This window comes from Penicillium verhagenii, assembly GCF_028828195.1.
Source record: "Penicillium verhagenii strain IBT 33310 chromosome Unknown utg000002l_segment0_segment0, whole genome shotgun sequence".
Classification (NCBI taxonomy): Eukaryota; Fungi; Ascomycota; class Eurotiomycetes; order Eurotiales; family Aspergillaceae; genus Penicillium; species Penicillium verhagenii.
The window spans coordinates 3738490-3763968 of NW_026643166.1; the positions used below are offsets into that span (position 1 = coordinate 3738490).

Genomic DNA, 25479 nt, shown 5'->3' on the forward strand with positions numbered 1-25479 from the left:
GAGGGGTAGACTTAGGTGAGTTCATTTTCGCTATTAAACAACATTTCATAATTCATACTTGAAAACAAAAGAGTTTCTTGTAATATCAAACAAATCTTGAACCGCGAACACCTGCCGATGAATATTTGAAACAAGCTGACGCCATCCATGCAAATTGGAAAGATCCCGAGGTCCCCTGATCTCCATATGTACCCCAATACCTTAATCCAACACAATGATATCGTTATCGTCAATAGGTGCCCGGCGCAATACTAGACCCTCGATTTTTTGCATATCCGTGCCTCCCTCCCAAGCCTTCTTGATGCTTTTGACAGTAGGCCACACCTTCTCTCGCGCTTCGCACCGCTCCACTCCAGACTCGAGTAGCGTTTCATACGGGGTATGTACATGCCGAATATGAGCTTCAACAGCAAGTGTGGCCTTACGTTTATCTGTGGTCATCGAGGTACGTCCTACCCGCCCGGAACCCTTGAGGAATGCATGATTCAGGATGACTTCCAGTGATTCGCGAGGCATTGACGGGAACTCGGTGCGGAGTAGTTCCCTGCCACGTGTGATGAAGTTTCCATCGCGAGCTTTGACAGCGCTGGCACGTGTAGCTGCCGTTGAAGTTGCGAGCTTGGATACATTTTTGTGGACCTCTTCTGGAACTCGGATGCCCAAGGTCCGTTTGGCAGCTTTGTCCTGTGGGTTTGGTTAGACATTGAGTTGATTGAATTTCCATGGAAACCCTGGTATTTGCTTATAGTGGGACTGGAGGGGACTCACATAGACTAGATAGACTATTTGGTCGGAAGTTTGGGTATCGCTCCGACAGTGTCTGGTAATGTACACGTCACCCTTGGGCACGAATACATAGCCTTCTGGCATGGCCTCCCGCTCGAAGATGTTCTATCTCACGAATGAATACTTGAGATATTCTAATTTTTTTTAATCAAAACATTTGACAGATACATACTTGTTCCAGTGGATCATTTGAATCCGGGAGGATGCCGGATTTTGACGCGGCTTTGGATCTGGGAGGTTTGGATCTGGAGGCCTTTGGAGACGAGGTTGAATCTGTAGAGTGCTTGTGGACTCGTCCATGGCGTCGACCAGCAGATTTCTTTCGGCGGGGAGCTTTTGACTTGGTGCGTGATACCATGGTAGAATTATGTGCCTATTAGTTGTAGGTATTGAGGCACGTTGGAATAAGTGTTAACTGGTAGTAAACGGTAAGAGTTTGAATCAACAAAGCAAGTTTGTAGCCGTCTAATGCCTTGCTTCCACCTGCACATGTGGGCACTTGTTTGTCCCACGAACTGAGTGTTTTATGTGTTTTTTTTTTTTCCTTTTTCCTTTTCAGCCCTATTCTTGGGTTTTTCCTCTTTGTTTTAATGGAGCTTTTGAGGTTTAATTTCTTTCAACTTTCAAGGTTGCTGTTTGTCAAAGCCCGTGGAATGTGGCGCTGTGGCTGTAACCTGAGGCTGTGGGGGCAGGATACACGCCTGATATATAAGGCATGAATAGAGAAAAAATTGGTCAACTGGTTGGAATATCTATCCGGGAGGATCCATAGATGATCATGTACATAGTAGTATGTACCAAAGCTATTTACGAATGCGACTTGGAACATTGAATGTTTTCTGCTTTTTCAATGAATTGACGGATTTTCACCTGTACTTCCTATAATTGTAGACTGATATAGAGAGAAGAAAAAGAGGACTACCGAAAAGCTGCCGATGGACTCTGGAACTGGATTGTTTTACTTCCGTAGGCCGGGAAACAGCTCGTGTGGGCCAGCACTTGAGGAATCAGGATGCAGGAGTCAGCCGGACTCAGGAGGGATTAACTACAATCGAAATTATGCCGAGTTTTGCGAGAGCAATTGGCGGATATGAGCCGACCGCGAATCACGAGTAAGGGTGAAGTGAGCGCTAGCGCAGGACCACATGTGCAGAATCCAGGTTTGCCCAGTGGGAATCACCTCAATATGCCAGGGGCCGCGAATTAGCTGTGGGTGATCCTCGAATGAGTATGCAGGAACCAACGAGAAAGCATTTCCTCCGGACTTTGTACATTAGACAATTGAGAACCCCGCTCGGATCATTCAAATCGGAGTTAACTAGTACAGTAGTACTCTTAGCAATTTCCTTTCAACATGGAAGAACTACGTCCATTCTGCCTCTCTTTTCTCTCCACTTTCAGGGGAGACGTCGTCATCGGTCAGATTGACCCGCTCTGGGGCTCACTAAGGCGGACAAAGCGAGCTTCAAGACCTCCAACTGGTTGATTCCTTCAGAAAGCTTGGAACGCCGGCTCCTCCGAACATTCGATCTCATCTGGTTCTAGATCGGCAGTCTTTTCCCCAAGATGAGATTACTCCTTGATAACCCTTTTTTGGGGGGGGCTTTTTCAATTTCTTTTTTTTTTTTTTTTTTCAGCTGGGCTATGCTCTCCCCAAGTACCTTAGCTGAAGTTTACTCCGTACGGCGATATAGACTCTACATGCACTTCTACTCCATCGAGTACAACCCAATATGCATCGTAGTTGATCAAACCCTAGACAAGTTGATTTTAAATGGCATTCTAGACTCTACTAACATGTAAACATAAATGCAATCAGTATCGGATTTCTATAGTGGATACAATCGGTGGAGGCTCATTTTCTCTCCCAGAGAAAAAAAAGCAAGTCTCCACGTGAAAAAAAAAAAAGTTGACAAACAGAGAAAAAGAAAAACACTTTTCTTCCGTTTTCTCTACTTGAATCTTGGAACTGTCAAAAACAACAAAAGAAGAGATCCCTCCAAACAAAAGCGAAACTGAAACTCATTCTTCAAGGGGGAGATAAAAAAACCCCCCCCAAGACTTACAAGTTGAAGAGCCAACATTGAAAGATCACAATTGGACCCCAAAAGTTACATCCCTTTTCCCTTTGGATCTACTAGTAGATCTAAATGATCGTGACTTCTCTTCTACAACCTTAAAAAACCCTTTTTTTTTTGCACTCCAAATCGATTATCTGTTGCTCTACTTGATTTTCTTGCTAGCATTCCTCTACAATAAGGTTGCCTGGCAGATTGAACCTTCAATGGTTGCTGGGACTCAGTTGCTGACATGAGTTGGGATCATCCTGTCCACAGGTATGCTTTCTTTCCCCCCCTTCTTCCCTCCCTTTCCTCGTGCGGGGTGCTTGCTCCCCTGGAACATTCAAGTTGGAAAGCATCCAAGGACAAACTACTACAGACCAGCAATCTTGACTTCACTCTGGCTTTTGGTCCATATCGCTCTTTCCAACTCCCCCCGGATCATGCCCATTCTTCAACCATGCTAATCCACCCGGCCATGTTCAGCTTCAGCTACCCTAACGGCGAACCGCAAACTCCAACAAGGACCCCTACCACTTCCGCTTTCGACTCCTTTACCACTCCCAAACTTGAATCCAGTTTCTTTGACCCTCGGGTCACCTGGGATACCGCCGACCCCTATGCCTCCAGTCCCGAGTTTTTACGCTCCCCGCAAAAGTTCGCCCTCGGCACCCCCTCCAATCCTTTCAAATCAGACTCCCTCGATCAACGTATAGAGGACTTCAAGGATGGCAGGATTTTGGAACAGACTGATACCGCGAGGCGGATTCGACCGATGAAGCCATTGTCGGACAGGAGCGAGAATGGCCCGCGGATGGGGGATTCGGCCAAGTCCGCGGCTTCCATGCAGACACCACCACCCACCAGTGCATCACGGCGGAAGATCCCCGACTTTGATCCGCTGGCCAGTGTGGGGAGAGGCGCCACCCCCAGGATAGGAAATCACCTGGAGACCCCCAGTCGACTACTGGGGGAGTCCCCTCGAATGTTTGGCAATCTGCAATCCTCCCCGGATTTCTTTCAACTGGCCTCGTTGGATCCGACAGGCTCTCCCCTTTTTCCACAACAGCGACTGTTCTGGGACCAGGAACGGGAGCAATCAACACACGATATCCCTCTACCAGCCTTGCCTAGCAACGTTGAACACCCACCAAAACCTGCACCCAATGCCGCTATAAATCATCACATCCCACAACTGCCAACTATCGATGGCACCATTGACTTACCAGAATTCAGCGGGTTCCCATTCTCAGCTCAGCCTACGGATGCAGCATTGTTCCCTGCTCCCTTCTCAACATCTCCTCGTCGTCCTGTGACCAAGGTGGAGGACCCAGCTATGTTCTTGAGCTCACCTGCGCGCCGATTTGGTGCCTCTCAGATCACCCCCAACCAAAAGCCCCTGCGAGGACTACGGCAACCCTATCACCACCAAATCGAGGAATCAAAACGGGAAGAGCTCCTACGGACACATAGTCAAGACCCTCACACCCTCGGATCCTTGTCGAGTGCATCAGATGATGATGACTATACACCGAGGGTACGACCCGGGTTGACTAGAAGCGTCACGCATACTGCGCTGACAAGCTCGTCGCATCGCCCGCTCAGTCAAGCAGGAATGTCGTCCGCAAACGGGATTCGTAAAAGCCCTTCGAAAGGACGAGTATCTCCAGTAAAGGGGATGCGTCCTGCCCCTCTGGCACGCTCGGCCTCGATCGCTACATTTCCCACCCGCGCTCAATCTGTCATCCTTCGCATTGGACGAGATGGCCGGGCAAAGGCGGAGATGCAGCCAGTCGACAATGGCCCTTCAGGGCTGACCGATCCACTGACGGGTATGGATCTTGATGGTTCTGCCACCGAGAGTGAAGTTGACCCTGCTGAGTACTCGGAATATCCTGTATTGCCTCGCTCTCAAACGTCCTTCTCTCTGTTGGATAACCATTGCGCCAATCTGGCCCAAAGTGATTCTGGATCCCGACCCCCATCCAAAGGATCCTATGCCTCTATTGGCTCCTCTCACTCTGGGCGTATGTCGCCTTGGTCTGGATCCACTCGGAATGTCTCTGGTCGATCTACCTACCGTGGGTCTCCGGAGGCTATCAAGCGAACCCCCAAGCGGCATTCTTCATTGCTTCATTCCGATGCATCGTATACGCGGGGTAGCGTTGTATCGGAGTCCTTGCCGGGGGATGAAGATGATAACGGTGATGCGCAGGCTGCGCTCCGACAGGTCTTGAAGGAACGTGGCCGTCCAAGGCCCTCTACCGGTGGTTACGGAGCTCGTCTCGCACGATCATCACATTCATTCGCTCATCTCCAATCATCTCCCCCTCGCATGCATAATGATTTTGATATTCAATCGCGACATTCCAATGGCTCGTCTACTACGGTTACAGACCCTGACCTAGCCACTCCCCACACAGAGCGGCATGGCAATCATAGCAATCCTAGCAATGCTACGCGCTGTATATGTAATTCCATGGATAACGGCGGGCATCTCATGATTCAATGGTTAGTTCTTCCTATTACTTCTTCTCCCCTATTTCCGCCTTTCTTTTACTTTTTCTTCTTTCTGACCATCAACTAATTTTTTTTTTTTTCCATGCTCTTTAGTGAATCATGTACCCACTGGCTCCACACCAAATGCGTCGGGTTGGAACGAGCCAACCTCCCCTCTTTTTACGTGTGCATGTTCTGTGACCAAACCCCATCCCGACAAAACCGTGTTCGATCGGGCTACGGGCCCGGTGGCGGTCCCCCCTCACCTTTAGCGCACAAGTCATTTCAGTTCCGGCAAAGCTCCCGTTGAACTGTATGTTGATGTACTCTGACGACTTCCTTTTCTCTTTTGTTTCATTTTGCATCAGCCGGGCTGTTCCCCCGTCTACCCTTGTATTCCCTATGATCTTTTTTTTTTGTTCCCTTTCTCGATGATACCTATGTACTTTTGTGTACTACTACCAACATATCTCTTTTGACTTATATGACCCCTTTGCCTTTTGGGAGAGTTTTCCAAGGGTTGGAATTTCGATATAAACCCAATCCATGCATGATTTCAGATATATCTGTCTACTCTTTCTCCACTCTAAAGCCTCTTTAAACTGCCCTACAAAACCCAGAACCCGGACCGGGATAACAGTAGACCGGACCGGGATCAACAAATTCCAACATCTACAAATGTCACGTGCCCGATCGCCCCCTGGTAGCTTATCGGGACGCGGTCCCGATTCGGGCTTATCTTTCGAGTCTGATTGGTCGCTAAAGCTTATCCCTCTCACCGCCCTTTTATCGGTTCCTGAAGAAAGAATCTCAACTCCCCGCAAAATTGAAAACGGAGTCATATTCCCTCTTTTACTCGTGTGCAAATCACTCGTTTCGTTTGCACCATGTCGGCCTCAATCCCTGGCTCCCGTGACCTCCCGGTCTCTCAGTATGACTTGACTACCTACTGGGGACGCGTTCGTCATGCTGCAGACATTTCAGACCCGCGGTGAGTCCTGCTGGTTCCTCGCCACCAATAAAAAAAAAAAAAAACATTTGCTGATTTTTGAATTTGTTGGGGGTTTTTAGCACGCTGCTCACAGGCCCTGCTGGCTTGGAGCAAGCCAAGGGTGTTATCTCTCAATACAAGCAGAACAAGATCCCTTTCATGACACCGGATTTGTGGAGCGCAAAGAAGATTGTCGACTCCACCTTGCACCCAGGTATGGGCTGAAACCTAGATGGCAAACAAAGGAATTTTGGTCGCTGATATAATTTGCTGTAGATACCGGTGAACCGGTCTTTCTTCCATTCCGCATGTCCAGCTATGTCCTCTCTAATTTGATTGTGACAGCGGGTATGCTTACCCCGGGTCTTCAGGTGAGTCAACCGATCTCTCATCTTCCAGAAATCTACCCTGTAAGGAATCTAACGTGTCCATTTTATCTCTAGACCACTGGAACCCTTCTATGGCAAATCGGCAATCAGTCACTCAATGTTGCGATCAACAATGCCAACGCCAACAAGTCTACCCCTCTATCTTACTCCCAGATCGCCAAGTCCTATTGCATGGCTGTTACTGCTTCTTGCTCTGTCGCCCTGGGTCTCAATGCATTAGTCCCCCGTCTGAAGAGCATCTCTCCTAACACCCGTCTCATCCTCTCCCGGCTTGTTCCCTTCGCTGCTGTCGCCAGTGCGAGTGCCCTGAACGTGTTCCTCATGCGTGGTGAGGAAATCCGCCAGGGTATTGACGTCTACCCTGTTCTGTCGGACGAAGAGCGTGCCAAGCGTGAAGAGTCTGAGGATGCTGAGCCTTTGCAGAGCCTGGGCAAGAGCAAGAAGGCTGCCACCATCGCTGTTGGTGAGACTGCGATCAGCCGTGTCTTGAATGCCACCCCCATCATGGTGCTTCCCCCTCTGATCCTTGTCCGTTTGGAGAAGACTCAGTGGCTCCGCTCTCGCCCTCGCATGATCATGCCCGTTAATTTGGGTCTTGTTCTCACCACTTCCCTCTTTGCCCTGCCTCTGGCTCTGGCCGCTTTCCCCCAGCGCCAGGCTATCAGTGCCAGCAGCCTCGAGGAGGAGTTCCACAGCCGCGGTGGCCGTGACGGCATGGTTGAGTTCAACCGTGGAATGTAAAAATTTGCTTTACCTTAGCACTGGCGTTGCAGCGTCTGCATTTTCATGCAGCTGGTTATTTTTTTTCCCTTTCTTCTGGGATGCATATGCCTTTTTTTGGTTCTTTTATTATTTATTTTAGGGCTTGGATTTTCTTAGGTACATATGTTTGTGGATTTCCAAGTCTAGCATTGCAATTTCATCATTTATATTCTGTATCAGTCGAAAATGGGTGTCCTTCTTGCCTGAAGGACATCTTCTAACTGTGCTGCAACATTCAATAAGTCATCATCATTGCCAGCATAGCTCATCAACTCTATGCCAATTGGAACACCCCGGGGAGCTGATGTAGTAGCTGGACTGAAGCCGGCTTCGTATCAGTTAGTCCGAATAGTACTACTTTTGTGCGCCTTTTGAGTATCTTAGACTTACCTGGAATGCAGATCGCAGGATTCCCAGTCACGGCAGCCAACACACCATTGCGATTTGGCTGTCTCGTAACCCCAACATTGACGACGAGCTGTCTCTGGTGCGGATATACCAAGGCATCGATCTTATACTTTTCAAAGCATCGTCGCACAGAGTTCTTCAGGTCTGTGATCATATCGAGACGAGAGCGGTACTCCATGCTTGTGCGCGAGTATACCTCGGAGTCCCGAAGAGCAGCATAGAAGACGTCTGTCACGGCCTGTTTATCATATTCTTCGCTCCGGGATAGAGACTGAAGTGAACGATAAGGTGCCGACAATACGTGCGGGGACTGAAGAAAGTTATCGAGACAATCCTTGAATTCAAACGGTTGAGTATCTGCATTGGCGAGAAGATTCGCTAGAGTCCAGTCTCGATCCGCGTTTACGGGGATCAGAGTGACATCCAGCCCACTCTGAATAGAATCTAGCGCATTGCGGACAACTCGCTGAACAGTGATATTCTCGTCGACAACCTCTTGGGAACACGCTCCAATGTCCTCGAGCTCAAAATAAGCATTCAGAACTCCAAGTCGCAAGGGACGTGATGCCTCTTGAGCAACGGACCCAGAACCCAAGCTCACCGATTCATTCCAATCCCTTTTCATAACCTCATACAAAATCCTAACATCCCCCACCGTCCGCCCCATTGGTCCTGCCATATCTTGCGTCTCAGAAACGGGCACAATCCCCGCACATGAGACCCGCCCCGTCGACGGCCGAAACCCCACAATCCCACATGCCGACGCCGGCGATCGGAGGGAGTTCATTGTATCAGTCCCACACCCCACTAGTCCCAGGTTCGCTGCTAATGCTGCCGCGGTGCCGCCAGATGAACCACCGGGGGTGCGGGTTAGGTCGTAGGGATTCAGAGTCTGACCGCCAAGGGAAGATGTCGTTGTTCCATGGAGTGCGAATTCATGGAGATTAGCCTTGGCAAGGATAATACTGCCGGCGTTGAGTAGGTGTGTGACTACTTCGCTATCTTGGCTGCGGAGAGATTGGAGAGCCTTGCTCCCCGCGGTTGTGGGTAGATCTGAAGTCGTGTAGTTGTCCTTCAGGATGACAGGGACTCCATGGAGCGGTTTTAGGGGAAGTTTGTTTTTGAGGTAGTGTCTTATTTCTTGGTCCTTTTTTACTGCGATGTTTTGGGCGTTGGGGTTGATGTTGATGAGTGCTTTGATCATGGGGTCGTGTTGTGCGATCCGGGCGAGGTATATGCTCACTACTTGGCTGCAGCTGATTTCACCTTGATTGAGTAAGGCATGATAACTTGATATGGTGAGTTCTGGTAATTTGTCAGGCTGCTGTAATGGACTCATTGTTGGTGTGACAGTGATGTAGTCTTAGAATGTGAGGTGGTGAAGTGGGTTATCATTGGTCTGACGATCCGAGAGCGGTTTATGTACTTGGGTCATACTTGGTGGTTTTTTTTTTTTTTTTTTTTGATCTTCCTAATCTTCCACCTTTTATTTCCCATGACGGACTGTTACTGAATATGCCTCTAACACATCCTAAGTTCGGCTCAAAGTCGGATGTTTGGATCATATACATTAGTATAATAGGAATGGTCTACAAAATAATACTTGTCAACTCCCCCTTGACTATGATTTTTTTCATCACATGATTTCCCAGTTGGTGGTTGAAAAGTAGGAGATGAAAGTAGGCACTGAACAGACTGGTGAGTAAAGTACAGTTTAATGTAAGATTGAAGTATCTTATTAAAGTAATAAGTACATAGTATACATAGTAACATTGAATGTTACTTAAGCATGTACCTACTATACATAATATGGCTTGTATACTTCAAATATTCAAGTTGTATACTACTAGTACTTCAATGTTCCCTCGGTTTTAAACCATTTGATACTTGATATGCACAACATGCTCATGAAATGTATTCATACGTGGTTTTGCACAACAAAACAAACCCCAATTTCCAAGAATAAATGGAGTCGGGCTAAATAGCACCTGGCCAATGCCTATATACACTGCTCTCCACTCCAGTGCAATACGCCAGAAAAAAAAAGAAATTCAACATGGTATAAGAAAAAACGCGGACTAAAAAGAATATCCAACCCCCACCATGAGTAATTCAAAACAAAAGGAGGTAAAAAATATTTCTGGTCAAAAGGAGGTAGGGAGATGCACAGATCGCGGACATCAAGTGGCATCAACCAGCGCTAGAAGAGAATGGCAAAATGATATATGAGATAAGATATCACGATTGGGGCACCATCGTGCAGAATGCTAAACCGGGGGCCCGGCGCCGAACAAGGGACAAGGATCAAAAATAGTAGGTGATGAGAACTGTGCCCTGACTGCCCAGGTGGTACAGGGTTCAGGGACAAACCAGGATTGTGCATGTTCATCAAAACAACCCTAAGAAAACACACACATACGCCGACGCCGGAGGTAGGAGGAAGAGGAAAGAGGAGGAAGAGAAGAGAAGAGAAGAGAAGAACAACCAAGGGGGGAAACGAAAGACAAAACAAGAAACAAAACACATCGTAAGCATCATTTTCCCAATGTGAAAACACCGTCCCATTCCCACCCGTAATAAGAATTACCCAGAACATGTGAACCAACCATCTATCCATAACGGATCCGAGAGACGCCGGTGGATCCCCTGAAGATACGAGACGCGAAAGCCTGATGAGGCGTAAAATATCACAAGCAGAGACGGGACTAGCGAGGAGCAGCAGCTCGATTCAATCCCATGCCAATCCTGAATGCCTCTGTGCCATCATCAATGATGCTCTCTTTGAACCATGCGTGTTTCAATGCTTCCTTGGCAGTTATGCGTGCTTTCGGATCGTAAACGAATATCAAGCGTAACAAGTCTAGGAATTGTCGGTTGAAGGGGGTGTTGGTCGGAATAAAGTCCTGGTTGAAAAAAAAAAGTCAGTAAGAAGCGTGTCTCTTAATGGAACATCGAAAGAAGACATACATTCAATGGTTTCATTGCACGAACATACTTCCGAGATGCCCGGGTTGTTTCGGTATTCGGATAGTCGAGTTTGCTGCGGTTGAAGTATCTAGAAATGGGGTCAGTAACTGTGATTCATGTTGGTGCTGCTCGAGAGGTGACCTACTTGGCAGCTGAATTGTGGTTGCCTCCACTACGTCCTTGCATGACTTGCCGAACCAATTTTTGATCGATCTTGCTACCGATGACTGCCTCCATCATCGCCAAATGTTCAAGGTTGTCATGGGTCTGGAATAAGGCATCCCCTGTGAAAAACTCCACTAGAATGCATCCAATACTCCAGATATCACAAGGGAAACTCCACCCTAGGTTGAGGATGATTTCAGGTGCCCTGTAGTGCCTTGTTGAAACGACCGAAGAATGGTATTCATCATCAAAAGTGGCTGAGCCAAAATCGATTAACCGAATCTCGCTATCAAGAAGAACACGTCGCTGCCGAGCATTCCGAGGGTTGGCATGTGAGGATGAGGGAATAGTTCGATTATATGTGAAGGTTTGGTAGGCGTTGCTGACGAGGAGAATGTTTTCGGGTTTGAGATCGGTGTGAATGAGATTGAGGTCGTGAAGGACTGTAATAATGAGGTTAGTGTCGAAGGACATGCACATGTTCAAGTCAGAAAATTCGACTTACAAGCCACACTTGTGAATAATTGTCGGGCAAAGTTTTGAATCTGACTGCTGGGGAATGGGACAAAGCCGTTGCCTTTCAGGAAATCGAATACACTCTGACCCAGCAAGTCGGTAACGATGCAGATATGATTCCGGAAATCAAAGCACTCTCGTAAATGTATACACTTATTGCGGTTGCTTTTGTCATTCGACGCGAGAGTTGATAATACTCGTAATTCGATCCGGGAGGCGTCTCTGTACTTTTGAATAGAGCGAATGATCTTGATAGCGCAACGGGTCTTTTGTCGCTTGTCATAGGCTTCCACTACTTTTCCGAATGTGCCCTGTCCTAGAAGTTTGATCACAGAGTCTAGCAAAAAGAAGAAAGGTCAGTCAGTCGTCAAGTAGGGACCAGGGGTGATGGTAAGAGTAAATTGAACTCACATCGATCAGTCAACAGTGTATCAGGAGTCACAATATAATGGCCGTCTTCGTCGTCGAACTTTTCATTTCGTGAACTAGTATACTAAAATGGGGACTTGGGATTAATTTCGATTTCACGCAAAGCGTTAAGAGGAGAAAGAAGGGATCACGTACGTCACGAACAACAGGCACGGGTACATCTTTGGCCTTGATGACCGGCTGCGGTGGTGGGACATATTCGAGGAACGCGTCACCGACAGTCTCCAGTTCTCGCCGCTTTTGTTCATCACGAGTTGATTTCCGAGTAGTCCGCTTGCGCTTTTGGCCAGCTGCGGCATCTTCGTAGTAGACCCCATTGCTGGCGCCCGAACTGCCCTGAGAGCCCAGTGAGGTCGGGGCTGTAGTGTGTAGCGAGGTGGTTCGGTCGGTTGATAGCGAGTTTGAGGATTTCTCTCCATACTGCTGGGGGTTGATGGAAAAGGAGGGACGGTCATAGTAGCCCAAATCATAGGCAGTTTCGATTCCGGTGCGTCGCCGCTTGCCGGCAGGTTGAGACGTAGCGGGTTGGCCAGCGGGTTGACCAGCGGGGGCGCCGTTAACCGGAGGTGCTGGCGCGGGTTTGGAAGCGTCAGGACCTGGACTGTCATCGATTACGATGACCTCCTTGGGGATACCATTCTTGTAGAATTCGCCCCAATCGGGCTTCTTTCTCCGGCCAGTTTGCGAAGGGGCGGCGCTGGATCCACTTTGGTGGGAGGCCATGCCCGAGGGAGTCGACGTCGCTGGCGCGACTCGAGCCGATGGGTTGTAGGGAAGGGTGGTAGGAGCGGTGGTCGGCGAGGGGACCGAGTAGTTGTAGGGATTTGTCAAGCGAGCCCCTGCGGCGGTAGTCGGGGTTGAGTAAGAAGTCGTCGCTTGGTATGAAGAATGGGGGTATCCGTAGCGCTGGTGAGAGGGATGGGTTGCAGTAGCTGTGGATGGCGTGGACATTGTGTACGGATCAGTCTCGTCCGTCACACGAACGGGGTTTCCAGGACGCGGAGAAGGCGTTCACGACCGATTGTTTGGTGGTGAGGGGAGATGAATGTGTTTGCGGAAGAATAAATTCACGCGACCGGATTGACTATCTGGTAAATATCGAGTCGACCGAGCCGTAAGGTTGGTTAGGGAGAGTCGGCAGGGATTTGGAACGTGACAATGACGAGGCGGTCGGAAAATGGGATGAGATCAGATCCGATGCATCTTCTAGTAAAAATGGGTGCGTGGGAATTTTTGGGGGGATTTTTCCACCTCGGGGGCTATATTCAGAATATCACGATCAAGCAGGATAAAAACTGCGACTGATTGGAATATAAGAAGCAAGACATTTAGAGAATAGGAGGGGGAAGAGGAGAGAGAGAGAGAGGGTGAGTGAGGTTGATGATGGAACCGGAGCCAGAGTTGGGGGGGGGGGAACGTAACAGGTGCCGATCAATTCATTCTCTTAGGACTCGGGCGGTTTTGTCTGCAATTTTTTTTTTTTTATATATATATACTCCAAAGGTAAGTAGTAGTATATACTACATTCCTCTTCTCTTTTATTCTATGTATCTGGTGATTTATTTTTGAATATTTGAGTATATAGTATACCTACTAGTATGTAGTATGTATTCCGTTGGCTTTCGAACGTTCTCCCAATTTATTAGTGTTCCGTTATAAGAATTCAATCTCTCCACTCTCTACGCCTTTTTGATACATGTCTTTAAATCTCTAAAGAGATTACCCTTCACCTCTCGCTTCTGGGGCCTTTTTTTCCCGTGTTGATTAAGCCATTTGCCGCCACCGGGGGATATTTAGGGCCCATGCGCATGAAGATGAAACTTTTGTATGCGAGATCAATGGGAATGAAGGGAAATCCCGATTACGCCCTCATTCCATTGACTCTGGCCCACTCCACGCCACCTGCCCTTAGCCGATCCAGCCCACACGCCTGCAAATTTCAAGTCATATATATTGCAGGAAAAATGGGAAAAGCTATTTTCAAATGTTTTATAGGGTTTATTGCGGGCTATCTTAAAAAAAAAAAGGATTCAACCTTACTCTACCAGTGATTTCTAAAGTTCTTATAACATTCAAAATCTTCATCACTTTCCAGTCAACTGGTGTCTCTCTTCAAAGACCTTGGCGATCACCTGACCTACGGATGAACAGTAGGACCGTGATCATATAACCGACTTCTTTCCCTTCTTTCCTTCTATCGTTGGAAGATTTCCAACTTCAAATGTTTGAAGATGATGTAAATTTACCCAAAGATCTGTTTCATACAGGGAACTTCAATATTGTGAGATTCCCTCATCTCGACATAAATACATCCAGCATTTAAACATTCCAATGTTACAATGTTCAATCTTGATCTTCCATCTACCAGTACCTCGGTATTAAGGAACCGACCTTGGAATGGGGGTTTTTTTTGGAGTTTAATACAGAAGCAGGTCATCTGGATCCTACAGGTCGGGGTTTCTTGGATATTAATAAACTTTCTCAATTTTCACTAAATATACTATTACTTACACACAATAGTCCTTCCTACCATAGGGAATTCCTATATACCTATTTTACAGCTCAATGGCTCTTATATCATAGCTCTCCTCTTCACTGGGAACCATAGCCAGGAAAATCGTTCAAAAGAAAGACAGCCAGGAATATAGTTAGGAAGAGAGTTAGGAGGATAGGAGGATAGGAGGATAGCTATCATAGTCAGGGGATTAGGTAGGAAGACAGTTCGGAATATTGAAACATTGAATAGTACGGAGGACATAAAAAAAAGTCATCAACTATGCACGTACTAGTACATAGCACTCGAGGTAATTGATCAACTGTGAACTTTTTAAGCCACCGAACTACTCACCCGATCGGGTTTAGGTTGCGAAAACCCAATACCGTAATGGGCCAATCACATTGTCAATCAAGAGACCATCTCCACTTGTTCCACTTGCTAATTCCGTCCAAGGATCAAAATTTGGAAGAAATATATGCATACAGTAGCATACTATACATGCAATTGTCATTCCAAGGTCAACTGATAGAGTGGCTTAGACCTCCCAAGGTCCCACCTGGATAATGCTATATAAGGCATAGCAATATACCTTCAAGTCCCCTCTCGCCAACTTTGAAAATATTCCCATTTCCCCTCAGCATCCATTCAAATCACCCTTGTCTATCCACGGATATTTGAATCATTTTCCCAATCCAATTTCAAACATTTGAAATACTTTCTAGCCTTGAAACATCACCTGAAGCTTTGACCCGTGGAAATAATGACAAACTCTCACATCATCGGTCGGAAAGCTTTTCAGAGTATTGCAGCTGGCATTGGTCTCGTGTCGGAGAGCATATCGGCTCACAAGGCCAAAAAACAGAGCTCACTAGCCCTCAACTCCCCAGAACCCAGTATAGAGGGGGAGATCAATCCCGAGGAACAGGAATTTCCCATCGTGCATGAGCTTGAAATACGGGAAAATGGCAGCTCTGAGCACTCGACCAGAATTCTAGAAGAGCAATGGGCTCTGGATGAAGCCCAAGATGACCTTCGACATGAGTTCGAGAGGGACTCCTCCCCTTCCCCCCCAAAATACACTGAGGTGGACGAAGGAATGGATATGGATGAGGCCAGCCTTGCCCATCAATTTGCGGATGCAAATCCAGCACCGCCACCGTACATAATGAATGAGAATCTGTCACAGTCACGACTATCGGCACCAGTTGTGCTCCCCCAGCGCAGGCCCAGAACCCGGGATCGCGGCTTTATCCGAGCATATGCTCCTGCTCTTGCCGAATGTGGAATCGACCAGACCATGTTCATCGACTTTCTCAACACTGCCGAGAAGGCTTGTCAAGCGGCCCCTTGGCTTCAAGCGATCAATTTGGCTTCCATCGGAACCATTTGGTTACCCTCGGTCACTGGAATTGCCGTTTCCATTGCCATTCAGATTGCTACGGACATCGCCATTGCGGTAGATGGCCGTCGAAAGTAAGTATGGAGATCTGCAACCATAGTTGATTACTGCCTATACTTGAGTATACTAACAGCGACTCCCCAGAACAAACTCTTTTTTTGACCAAATAAATAAAGAGTTCTTCCAACCCCGTGGGCTTTTTTGTCTTATCATGACATGGAACCCTGATATGACGGATGCACCTTCCACAAAGGTCGATCTGAATTCATTGATCTCTCAAGCTGCCGGGGATCACAACCCCAATATGGTCGGACGGCTTCGACATAAGCTCAAGTCTTCCGACGGAAAAGGCTATGGAAATATTTTCCCAGAGGTAGCACCTCTCATTTTCCCCCAAATAGATCAACTGGCATCGGATTCGAACGCCGAGAAAAAACTATCCAAAATGAAGAAAAAGAGTCAATTTGTGAGCGGCTATATGGACAAGAGAGCCCAAGCCAAATTTGTGAGTCTTCTTATTTTTCAACTATGGGGGTGATATCCTCTAATATGTCTGGGGTCATTAGATGGCCAAAAATCCGGACAGTCATTTGACACAGGGCCCCAAGCCTACTTTCACCTCACGATATGCCGATCCAAACCATCCTGCTAGCACAGGGGACCCTCTTGCTCTGATAAGTGGCGGGAAATTCACGATGGAAAAACTCCAGAGATTGAAATCCGAGCAATCCCGTGGTGGGCGAGGTGTCTCAAATGAATACCGGGATGATGATCATATGCAGTCACAATCTGCTTCAAATGCGGCACCACATGCACCGTATGGTCGATCCTTCGGTTTGAGAGATGCTATTGCGCAAGCGAGGGACTTTCGAAATCCACAAAATGCTGCGCAGTTCTCATCAAGTAATGACCCATATCCTGCAGACCGGAATTTCTCTGCAAGAGGATCCCTAACGGGCCAGGGAGATAACAAGGGTCTTTTAAGTCCCGTTGCCAAACTTATGAAAAAGGTAAAGATTCACCGTGCAGGTTTTCAGGTCGAATCTTATATACTGACTTCTCGATATAGAAAGTGCTTTACTTGGCCATTGTCAACATGCCATCGGAAGATGAGATGAACCGAGCACACGAGGCAGTACGACAGATGGTTTGATACTTAATGTGAATACTTTTCACATAATGTTACTTATGCCACGACGGAACTCGGCCCACCAAGTTGAAGGTTGAATAAGAATCTTGTATGTTGCAGATTCATTGAGTTCCTAGGAGATAACACGTATGTCGCGAAAATGTTTACATCAAAGTCACGTTTTATTTTTCCATTGCTGTACTTGAATACTCCATGCATAGAAAGACCTGCTGGCCCAGTTGATAAGCTTGAAGGATCGGACGAATCATATGCGAAATTATCTCTATCCGCGCGCATGGTAAACCATTATTTCGGGGAAAAAAAAGTTTCAGTAATAAAGAACCCCGGCATCTCCGTGAAAAGAACAAGCAAAAAGTACCCAGAACGCCACGAACCAGACTCACGCAGATGCAAGAACTCTTGTAGCAGGGGGTCAGGGTTGACCAATCCCTGGCTGCAACTTGACCCCCCGTAGACCCAAATTAGACCGGAAGATAGAGAAAGGGTGGAAAAAAAAAAAAAAAAAAACATAAAGAATAAGATTACAATGGTCTGGTTCATTCAGGTTGAGCGATCCTCCTTGGGATCCTTCGAGTAGCCTCGCTGCACATGTTTGATTCCGCGTCCATCTGCCTCAAGCATGAACAAGAGATCTCGCACTTGAATGCCTGCCCCCTTTTCCTTGTCCTCGCGCCATGTTCCAATTCGCCGCTTTGGCTGGCCAGGGGCTGTATCACCAGAGCGACCGGCCTTATCGGGAGTGGCAGTAGGGGTGGAAGGAGTAGGACGTGAGGGAGACGAGAATCCACTGGAAGAGCCTCCGGGCTTCAACCACGAATATGACTTCTTGGTTCCAAACATCCGACCAGAAAGCATGCTATTGGTAGCCAAACGGGCTGTTTCGACAGACTGTTGGTGTTGCTGTGCTTCACTTGCTTTGGAATCCACCATCTTCCTCGCTTCTTTTTTGGTAATGGACTTCTTATCGAAACTGGGGGTTCGTTCAGCGATGGGTGTCGAGGGAGCGGATCCAGTGACGTCAACAGAGTCGGACCGATTGCCAGTAATCTCATCCACAGTCGCATCAGCATTGCGTTTCACGCGTCTTGCTTCTCGTTTATTTTCCTGGGATGACTCTTTATTCACAAAAGCGCGGTATTTCTCGGCAACAGGTCTCGTGACAGATGTTTCGCTACCAGGGCGAGGACCTAGTAAGCATAGGGTTAGTCGCTAGCAGTTAACTTGATAAGCCTCAAATAATGCACATACGCTTAGAAGGAGTTGCTGTATTGCCAGCCACGGGATTCAAAGGCTGGGCGACATCCTGCCATTCATCGGGAACTACACCATGTGAATGTGCTTGCCTGCTGCGAGAGAGTGACGAGGAATAGTCAATGATGCCCCGTAGTCGCTCTTCGCAAGAAAGAGACATCAGATTCAGAATATCCACCAGCGGTGCCCCCTCCTGATTCAGAATAGTTTGACCGGTGCGAATAACGGACGACCCATCAGGTCCAGTCACTTCAATAGGCTGTGGCCTACCGGGAACGGGATGGAAAAGGCCCTCAGAGGGAATACGAACACCCAGGTCGAAGCCTCGTTTCTGGATTTTCTGTTCGAGCAATTTGGCGAATAGGAACGGCTCTTGCAGATGATATTGTGACCGTCTTGCCGCTTCTGTATCCTCACGAGTTGGCTCGTTAGGATCTTTGAACGGAGCCTGGGCTTGAGATGCGGGGTCGGAGTATGACTGTTGCGATATCACCGGCTTAATGTGCGGCAATTCACCAAAGCTGCTGGATGCCGAAAGGGTTCCTCCCGAGCCTTGGGATGCAAACGAGGTGTTGATGTGTGGGGGGTGATGAGGTGTTTGCCCTCGAGAAGCCGGCTGCGCCTGCGCGTTAGGCCCCGAGAAGCTGCGCGTAAGAAATGCCTCTTCCTCTCGCACGTCAATACCAGATGATGCCAGAACATCCGTCAACTCCGCCGCATCAGTAGTTTTGTCCACGGGGCGCGAAGGCGGCCCCATAGTACCAGGAGGCGCTGGAGACATATTGTTCGGAGCAGTTCCGTTTACAATAGGTGGATGTTGAGGTTGGTGTTGAGTTTGGGTTTGAGGTAGCTGCATCGCTCCAAAGCTTGGCGAAGCATAGGGCGACTGGGACTGAGGTGGAGGAAGAGGGGACAACCGAGGTCGCTTTGATGGAGGAGGTGCAGCACCTCCGTTGACAGGCGAGGAGACGGAGTGAGGTGAGGGAGAGGAGACTGGAGGAGAGAAAGGTTGAGAAGTGAACTGAGGGGGCGGCTGTTGCTGCTGTTGGGGGTGTCTTGTTTGCGCCATGATGGGAGATATTTCGATGGTGAAAGATAAGTTGGAAGTGAATGTCGAGACGGATGAATTGGAGCCAGACTACAGCGCGGGAGAAAGAGACGTCCACGCGTGGGCGTTCAAGTGAGCGGCTTGCTCACACCACCAGATACCACCAGATGGGACCATCTCAGAGCACCGGCAAAACCATAGAGTTGATGCGCAGAGGATTGTCTTTAAGTATATAGGACGAGTCAGCGGAGGTGATAGGCTGTATGGACGCAGGTGATGCGGGACGAGGGGAACAGGGAGCTTTGCATTTCTCGAGGTTTTGCTCCGCGGATCGCGTTGGTCACGTGCTGCTTAGTTACCGGTAACCGTCTGGGGAACCTAAGGCGGTGAACGCGGTTGACTTGATTCGCGACTTAATTCTACTATTTCATTAAATTCCACTACCGTTACTACCTGTCCCCCCCCGCCTTGTTTCAAGTTCTTATTTCGGTTTCCAATATCGCCTCGGCCATGAAAATGACCTGCACCGCACATTGATTGTTTGATTCCAGATCAGCTGCGAAGGGGCTAACGGTGCCCTGCAACCAAACGATTCTGCCGGTAATCAAATCACTTTGCGACTACGAAACGCTTTTTTTTGATCCAGTTGAGGTGTTAGAACTCGGGAACAATGGCAAGCAAGCGCAAGGCTTCCGCAATGGGTTCATCCGTGGATGATGAGCCGGTGGATCCTTCAGATGAGTTGGCGTTCTATTGCCTCGGTGGAGGCAATGAAGTTGGACGATCATGTCACATCATCCAATACAAAGGAAAGACGGTCATGGTAAGCTTTGACTTTTGGAAATTCTGGTGAACTGGGTTTAGCTAATTCTGGGTTTTCAATCATTACCAGCTTGATGCAGGCATGCACCCGGCCAAAGAAGGATTCTCCGCGCTTCCTTTCTTCGATGAGTTTGATTTAAGTACAGTGGATATACTCTTGATCAGCCAGTATGTGGATTCCTCTACCCTTGAGCGCCAGAATTGGGGACCTTGGTGATTTGCGCATCAGGGCGGTTCACTGTAGCTTGTGCTACACTGCCTTTTGAAGTCCAAAAATACAATCCTGCACCCGTCATTGTCTCCTCGCCATCACTTCATTCAACCACATTGCTCGTCCGTGACTAACGGTGCATCTCATGAATATAGTTTCCACGTCGATCATTCTTCAGCTCTTCCCTATGTTCTCAGCAAAACAAATTTCAAAGGCCGCGTTTTCATGACACACGCTACAAAGGCCATCTACAAATGGCTGATTCAGGATAATGTCCGAGTCAGTAATACGTCCTCTTCTTCGGATCAACGCACAACTCTATATACCGAGCGCGACCACCTCTCAACTCTCCCTCTCATTGAGACCATCGACTTCAATACAACTCATACCATTAACAGCATACGCATCACTCCTTTCCCCGCTGGTCACGTCCTTGGAGCCGCCATGTTCTTGGTGTCTATTGCTGGCTTGAACATATTGTTCACGGGAGATTACTCGCGTGAGGAAGACCGGCACTTGATCCCGGCTACTGTTCCTAGGGGGATTAAGATTGATGTTTTGATCACAGAATCCACATTTGGCATTTCGTCCAATCCACCAAGGTTGGAACGTGAAGCTGCCCTGATGAAGTCAATCACTGGTGTCTTAAACCGTGGAGGTCGTGTTTTGATGCCGGTTTTCGCTCTCGGTCGTGCACAAGAACTCCTTCTTATCCTCGAAGAATATTGGGAGCGCCACCCGGAATTACAGAAAGTTCCTATTTATTACATCGGCAACATGGCCCGCCGTTGTATGGTTGTATACCAGACATATATTGGTGCTATGAACGACAACATCAAGCGGCTCTTCAGGCAACGTATGGCTGAAGCTGAGGCAAGCGGAGATAAGAGTATCACGGCAGGGCCATGGGATTTCCGCTTCGTTAGAAGTCTTCGGAGTCTTGAACGGTTTGATGATGTCGGGGGCTGCGTGATGATTGCTTCACCTGGTATGCTTCAAACAGGAACCAGCCGAGAGTTACTTGAGAGATGGGCCCCGAGCGAGCGCAATGGCGTTGTTATGACTGGTTATAGTGTCGAAGGCACTATGGCTAAGCAGCTACTCAATGAGCCAGATCAGATTCCCGCAGTCATGTCCAAGGGCGCAGCTATGCAAGGCCGTGGACGTGTTCCTGGAGGCAACGACGAAGACCAGAAAGTGATGATTCCACGCCGTTGTACTGTTGATGAGATTAGTTTTGCTGCTCATGTCGACGGTGTGGAAAACCGCAACTTTATCGAAGAAGTTGCTGCACCGGTAGTCGTAAGTTGATCTAATTTTTCTCTGATTTTATTAGTGACTGATATATTGCTAGATTCTGGTTCACGGTGAAAAGCACCAAATGATGAGACTCAAGTCGAAACTGCTCAGCCTTAACGCTGACAAGAGCGTCAAGGTCAAAGTTTACACACCAGCAAACTGCGATGAAGTGCGCATTCCCTTCAGGAAAGACAAAATAGCCAAGGTGGTCGGCAAACTGGCACAGATTGCCCCGCCCTCGGAGCAAGACGACAGTCAACTCATGGCGGGAGTCCTGGTACAGAATGGATTTGACCTGTCATTAATGGCCCCGGAAGACCTACGAGAGTATGCAGGTTTGACAACATCTATAATCACCTGCAAACAACATCTAACTCTCAGTTCCGCGAGTATGGAACTAATCAAATGGGCCCTCGAGAGCACCTTTGGCGCTATTGAGGAGATTGGTACCGAAAGCAACGAAAAGAAAGGGACTATCAGCGATTTGGGGGCACATGTTAACGGTGAAGCTGCAGACGAGGAGATTCTCATGGATAGAGCTCAGACTTTCCTAATAATGGGCTGTGTGCTTTTGCGATACCACCCAAGAAGCCGTGAGGTCGAGATTGAGTGGGAGGGCAACATGATGAACGACGGGGTTGCTGATGCCGTCATGGCCGTCCTCCTCACAGTCGAGAGTAGCCCAGCCTCCGTCAAGCGTAAGGATTCTTATTTCATCCTTCATTTACTCGGACTAACAAGATACGTTTCTACAGAATCTGCCAAGCATAAACATCATCACCACCACCACAATAATGATGAATTTGATGACCTTCTCAATCCTCATTCACACCTTGAGGCTGACGAGCGACTGGCTCGTCTTCTCATGATGCTGGAGGTGCAATTTGGCTCTGACATTGCCCCTATTGAACGTCCACGCATACCGACCGATCTTGCAATTGGCACCGCCAACGGTGACCAAGCCAGAAGCAAGGAGGAGCGTATTGCTGATATTGAGTCAGCTGAACTAGAGCGTTTGCAGGCTTTGGGAATTCCCGTTCCTGGGATTGAAATCAAGGTGGACAAGCACGTTGCTCGTGTTTGGTTAGAGAGCCTGGAAGTCGAATGCGCCAACGCTGTTCTGCGTGACCGAGTCCGCATTGTCGTCGAGAGGGCCGTTGAAACAATTGCTGGTCTATGGGCAGCTAGCTCCATGCCCAATGAATCTCTGGTGTCCGATGCTCCTATTAAGACCAAGACAGAAATTGAGCTTGCTGCTAGGACCAAAGCAGCTGCTATCGAGTCACAAGGTTGATACCGCTGGAATGTACAATAATGGGAATGGTTGGAATCAATGGAAATGAATTTCATAGCGCTCCTCTTGATAATCAGTATTGCTTCGTTCTCCATTGAGGGCTGGAATGATTTTTCTTATCCTCTCCATGTATCATGATGGCTATGTAGACTTATTCAAACATCATAAACCCAAATCATTAAGAACCTCTGCCAGGACATTCGCAGCGCCGTCAACGATCAAGTCAATTTCCTCCTTTGAAACTGTAAAAGGAGGAGATATTATGACATGGTCACCACGAACACCATCCACAGTGCCCGGGCTGCCATAAAGTGAGAGCGCATGTTCCGAGGAAAGACCTTTTTCCTGTATGAGAAAAGAAAACCGAGTTATGGAATCAAACGGCTCCTTAGTACTCTTGTCTTTGACGAACTCGATCTATTTTTAAAAAAAAAAATTTGATCAGTACGTATAATATAATTTTGGAGAGCGTCGGGGCCATGGCGATTGAAATGGCATCATCTTACCCCCCAGAATAACCCCTTGCCTCGAATATCTCCAACATGCGGATGATCCCCAAGACGATAGCGAAGCTGTCTTTCCAGATAAGCCCCCATATTTCGCACATTCTCCAAGAGACTTTGTTCTTGGACTGTTCTTTGAACTGCCAAAGCAGCAGCACAAGAGACAGGATGTCCCTGGTAGGTTTGTCCATGCCGGAACACACCAGTTCCTTTGTCAAGAACCTGCACAATGGAGTCGTTGATCAATATTCCGGAAACTGGAGCATAGCCCCCACCGAGCCCTTTACCTATGGTTTGGATATCAGGGATAACATCTTCTTGCTCCCACGCATGAAGAGTCCCGCACCTACCCATACCACTCATGATCTCGTCAAGAATCAATAGAGCGCCATATTTCTCGCAAATGAGTTTCATGGCGGGAAAGTAACCAGGAACAGCTGGGACACAGCCAAGAGCCTTGTTGTGTTATTCGTCAGCTGATTTCCGCAAGTTCAGAGGGTTGACAATCATACAGCTCCAACTACAGGCTCCGCAATAAATGCGCACACGGTCTCCGGACCAACTCGCTGGAATTCGGCTTCTAGTTCGGCTGCCAGGCGGGCCACATAACTAGCATCAGACTCACTTTGCCTTTTGTCGCGATAGGCGTTGCAAGGTGATACATGCGATGTGTTCTTTGCTAGCAAAGGCTCAAATGGCTCCCTCCGAAGTACATGGCCGCCCACGCCCAACGCACCCAGGGTTGTACCGTGGTAAGAAGGCAGACGAGCGATAAACCGCGTACGATGGGGCTGCGGGTCGGGCAATTCAAGGAAATACTGGCGAGCAAGTTTGAGTGCACCTTCAACTGCCTCGGATCCTAGTAGACCAGACGGGAGTGAGTTGGTTCAGTGGCTTGGACCTGGTAAGTGAAATTTCCAGAAAAAAAAATACTAACCTGAGCTAACCACAAATAGTTTGGACAGTTTACCTCCCGTCGAGTCAACCAGAAGATGGGCTAATTCCTCAGCAGCACCGGTTCCAAACAGTCCAGAGTGGCAGTAGGATATCTGATCCATTTGGTCTTTGATAGCCTGTTTGACCCTTTCATTGCCATGGCCTAGGCATGCGACGGCAGCACCGCCAGTCGAGTCAAGGAATTCCGTTCCATCTTCAAGGAATATATAGCTTCCTTTACCGCCAACAGCTTTCTTTGGAACATAATGGCTATCCCGGTGCAGAACCGCACTGCGCAGTCTACATGTAGCATGGGCAGCTTTTCCAAAGTTGGCAAAATGTCAGTACGACGGCGAACATTGACAAGTAGGGCGCACATGTGTATGGGGGAATTGAATACTCCATACCAGACTTGGCCATCTCGAAAATAAAAACCAGCAGGTTCAAGTAAAGATGGTTATACCTATCAGAGTATTACATAACCTTGAGATGAAGTTTGTGAAAGAGAAATTGGAAATTGGCATCCTCTTATTCTTTATATGTCGCAGTCATTTATTACCCGAGGCAATTGCCCGTGGGGGCAGAGTGGATTCGGCATGCCGATCTGAGAAAGCCGACAATCCGATTGGCTCCAGCTGGATTTGGCGTGACCCTCTCTCGGATCCCTGACTCAATGTCGATGGGGTTCTTAGCGGAGTCGAGTCCGTTCCGACTTGAAATGTTGTAGGTTATTGGCAATTAATAAAGATAAAAAAGCTAAATTCTATTGGTACCGATCTCATGCTGTTTCTAAAAGGAGTTTAATCTAAACACACCCCCTTCTTATGCTAACACACCCCCACATGACCTACTAAGCCTAATCAGGATAGATTGATGCCTGGATTTTCCTAGTTATGCCTTAGGCAGTAATAATTCCGACCGCTTCTTTCGCCGCCTTTTACTATCATCTTACCGCCTTCAAAAACTTAATGCCTTAATTCTTAGGCCAGAAGTAAAAAATTGACTTCAAAAAAATGTACATATCATTACAAATAAAAATCAGGTACCAAAACCTTCTCAAGTCTATTCTTAAGTCCATTCTCAAGTCCACTCTCAAG

The 25479-nt window shown here is 47.9% G+C and overlaps 9 protein-coding genes across 9 annotated transcripts; 4 read left to right on the plus strand and 5 right to left on the minus strand.

Annotated features, from left to right (window-relative positions):
- Window positions 1-201: 201 nt before the first annotated feature.
- Window positions 202-1144, minus strand: N7466_001367 (DUF2293 domain-containing protein; the record flags this gene model as incomplete). Its single annotated transcript, XM_057160765.1, has 3 exons — window positions 202-684; window positions 769-891; window positions 959-1144. The coding sequence occupies 3 exons, from the start codon at window positions 1142-1144 to the stop codon at window positions 202-204; spliced, it is 792 nt and encodes a 263-aa protein (XP_057027013.1).
- A 2162-nt stretch (window positions 1145-3306) lies between these two features.
- N7466_001368 (PHD finger domain protein) lies at window positions 3307-5655 on the plus strand (the record flags this gene model as incomplete). Its single annotated transcript, XM_057160766.1, has 2 exons — window positions 3307-5357; window positions 5460-5655. 2 exons carry the CDS (start codon window positions 3307-3309, stop codon window positions 5653-5655), a joined length of 2247 nt encoding a protein of 748 aa, XP_057027014.1.
- Window positions 5656-6232: 577 nt separating this feature from the next.
- Window positions 6233-7466, plus strand: N7466_001369 (sideroflexin family transporter; the record flags this gene model as incomplete). The annotated part of the gene is made up of 4 exons (XM_057160767.1): window positions 6233-6336; window positions 6417-6550; window positions 6613-6707; window positions 6780-7466. The coding sequence occupies 4 exons, from the start codon at window positions 6233-6235 to the stop codon at window positions 7464-7466; spliced, it is 1020 nt and encodes a 339-aa protein (XP_057027015.1).
- Window positions 7467-7663: 197 nt separating this feature from the next.
- Window positions 7664-9234, minus strand: N7466_001370 (amidase; the record flags this gene model as incomplete). The annotated part of the gene is made up of 2 exons (XM_057160768.1): window positions 7664-7815; window positions 7878-9234. The coding sequence occupies 2 exons, from the start codon at window positions 9232-9234 to the stop codon at window positions 7664-7666; spliced, it is 1509 nt and encodes a 502-aa protein (XP_057027016.1).
- Window positions 9235-10600: 1366 nt separating this feature from the next.
- N7466_001371 (putative protein kinase (Lkh1)) lies at window positions 10601-12923 on the minus strand (the record flags this gene model as incomplete). The annotated part of the gene is made up of 6 exons (XM_057160769.1): window positions 10601-10798; window positions 10863-10950; window positions 11008-11470; window positions 11533-11880; window positions 11955-12036; window positions 12108-12923. 6 exons carry the CDS (start codon window positions 12921-12923, stop codon window positions 10601-10603), a joined length of 1995 nt encoding a protein of 664 aa, XP_057027017.1.
- A 2306-nt stretch (window positions 12924-15229) lies between these two features.
- N7466_001372 (uncharacterized protein) lies at window positions 15230-17021 on the plus strand (the record flags this gene model as incomplete). Its single annotated transcript, XM_057160770.1, has 4 exons — window positions 15230-15942; window positions 16013-16373; window positions 16435-16878; window positions 16938-17021. 4 exons carry the CDS (start codon window positions 15230-15232, stop codon window positions 17019-17021), a joined length of 1602 nt encoding a protein of 533 aa, XP_057027018.1.
- A 537-nt stretch (window positions 17022-17558) lies between these two features.
- On the minus strand, window positions 17559-19338 carry N7466_001373 (uncharacterized protein; the record flags this gene model as incomplete). Its single annotated transcript, XM_057160771.1, has 2 exons — window positions 17559-18205; window positions 18267-19338. 2 exons carry the CDS (start codon window positions 19336-19338, stop codon window positions 17559-17561), a joined length of 1719 nt encoding a protein of 572 aa, XP_057027019.1.
- A 649-nt stretch (window positions 19339-19987) lies between these two features.
- ysh1 (cleavage polyadenylation factor subunit YSH1) lies at window positions 19988-22943 on the plus strand (the record flags this gene model as incomplete). Its single annotated transcript, XM_057160772.1, has 5 exons — window positions 19988-20140; window positions 20210-20307; window positions 20506-21652; window positions 21705-22347; window positions 22405-22943. The coding sequence occupies 5 exons, from the start codon at window positions 19988-19990 to the stop codon at window positions 22941-22943; spliced, it is 2580 nt and encodes an 859-aa protein (XP_057027020.1).
- Window positions 22944-23105: 162 nt separating this feature from the next.
- N7466_001375 (aminotransferase, class III) lies at window positions 23106-24802 on the minus strand (the record flags this gene model as incomplete). Its single annotated transcript, XM_057160773.1, has 5 exons — window positions 23106-23360; window positions 23450-23902; window positions 23959-24305; window positions 24384-24701; window positions 24760-24802. 5 exons carry the CDS (start codon window positions 24800-24802, stop codon window positions 23106-23108), a joined length of 1416 nt encoding a protein of 471 aa, XP_057027021.1.
- Between the last annotated feature and the right edge of the window lie 677 nt (window positions 24803-25479).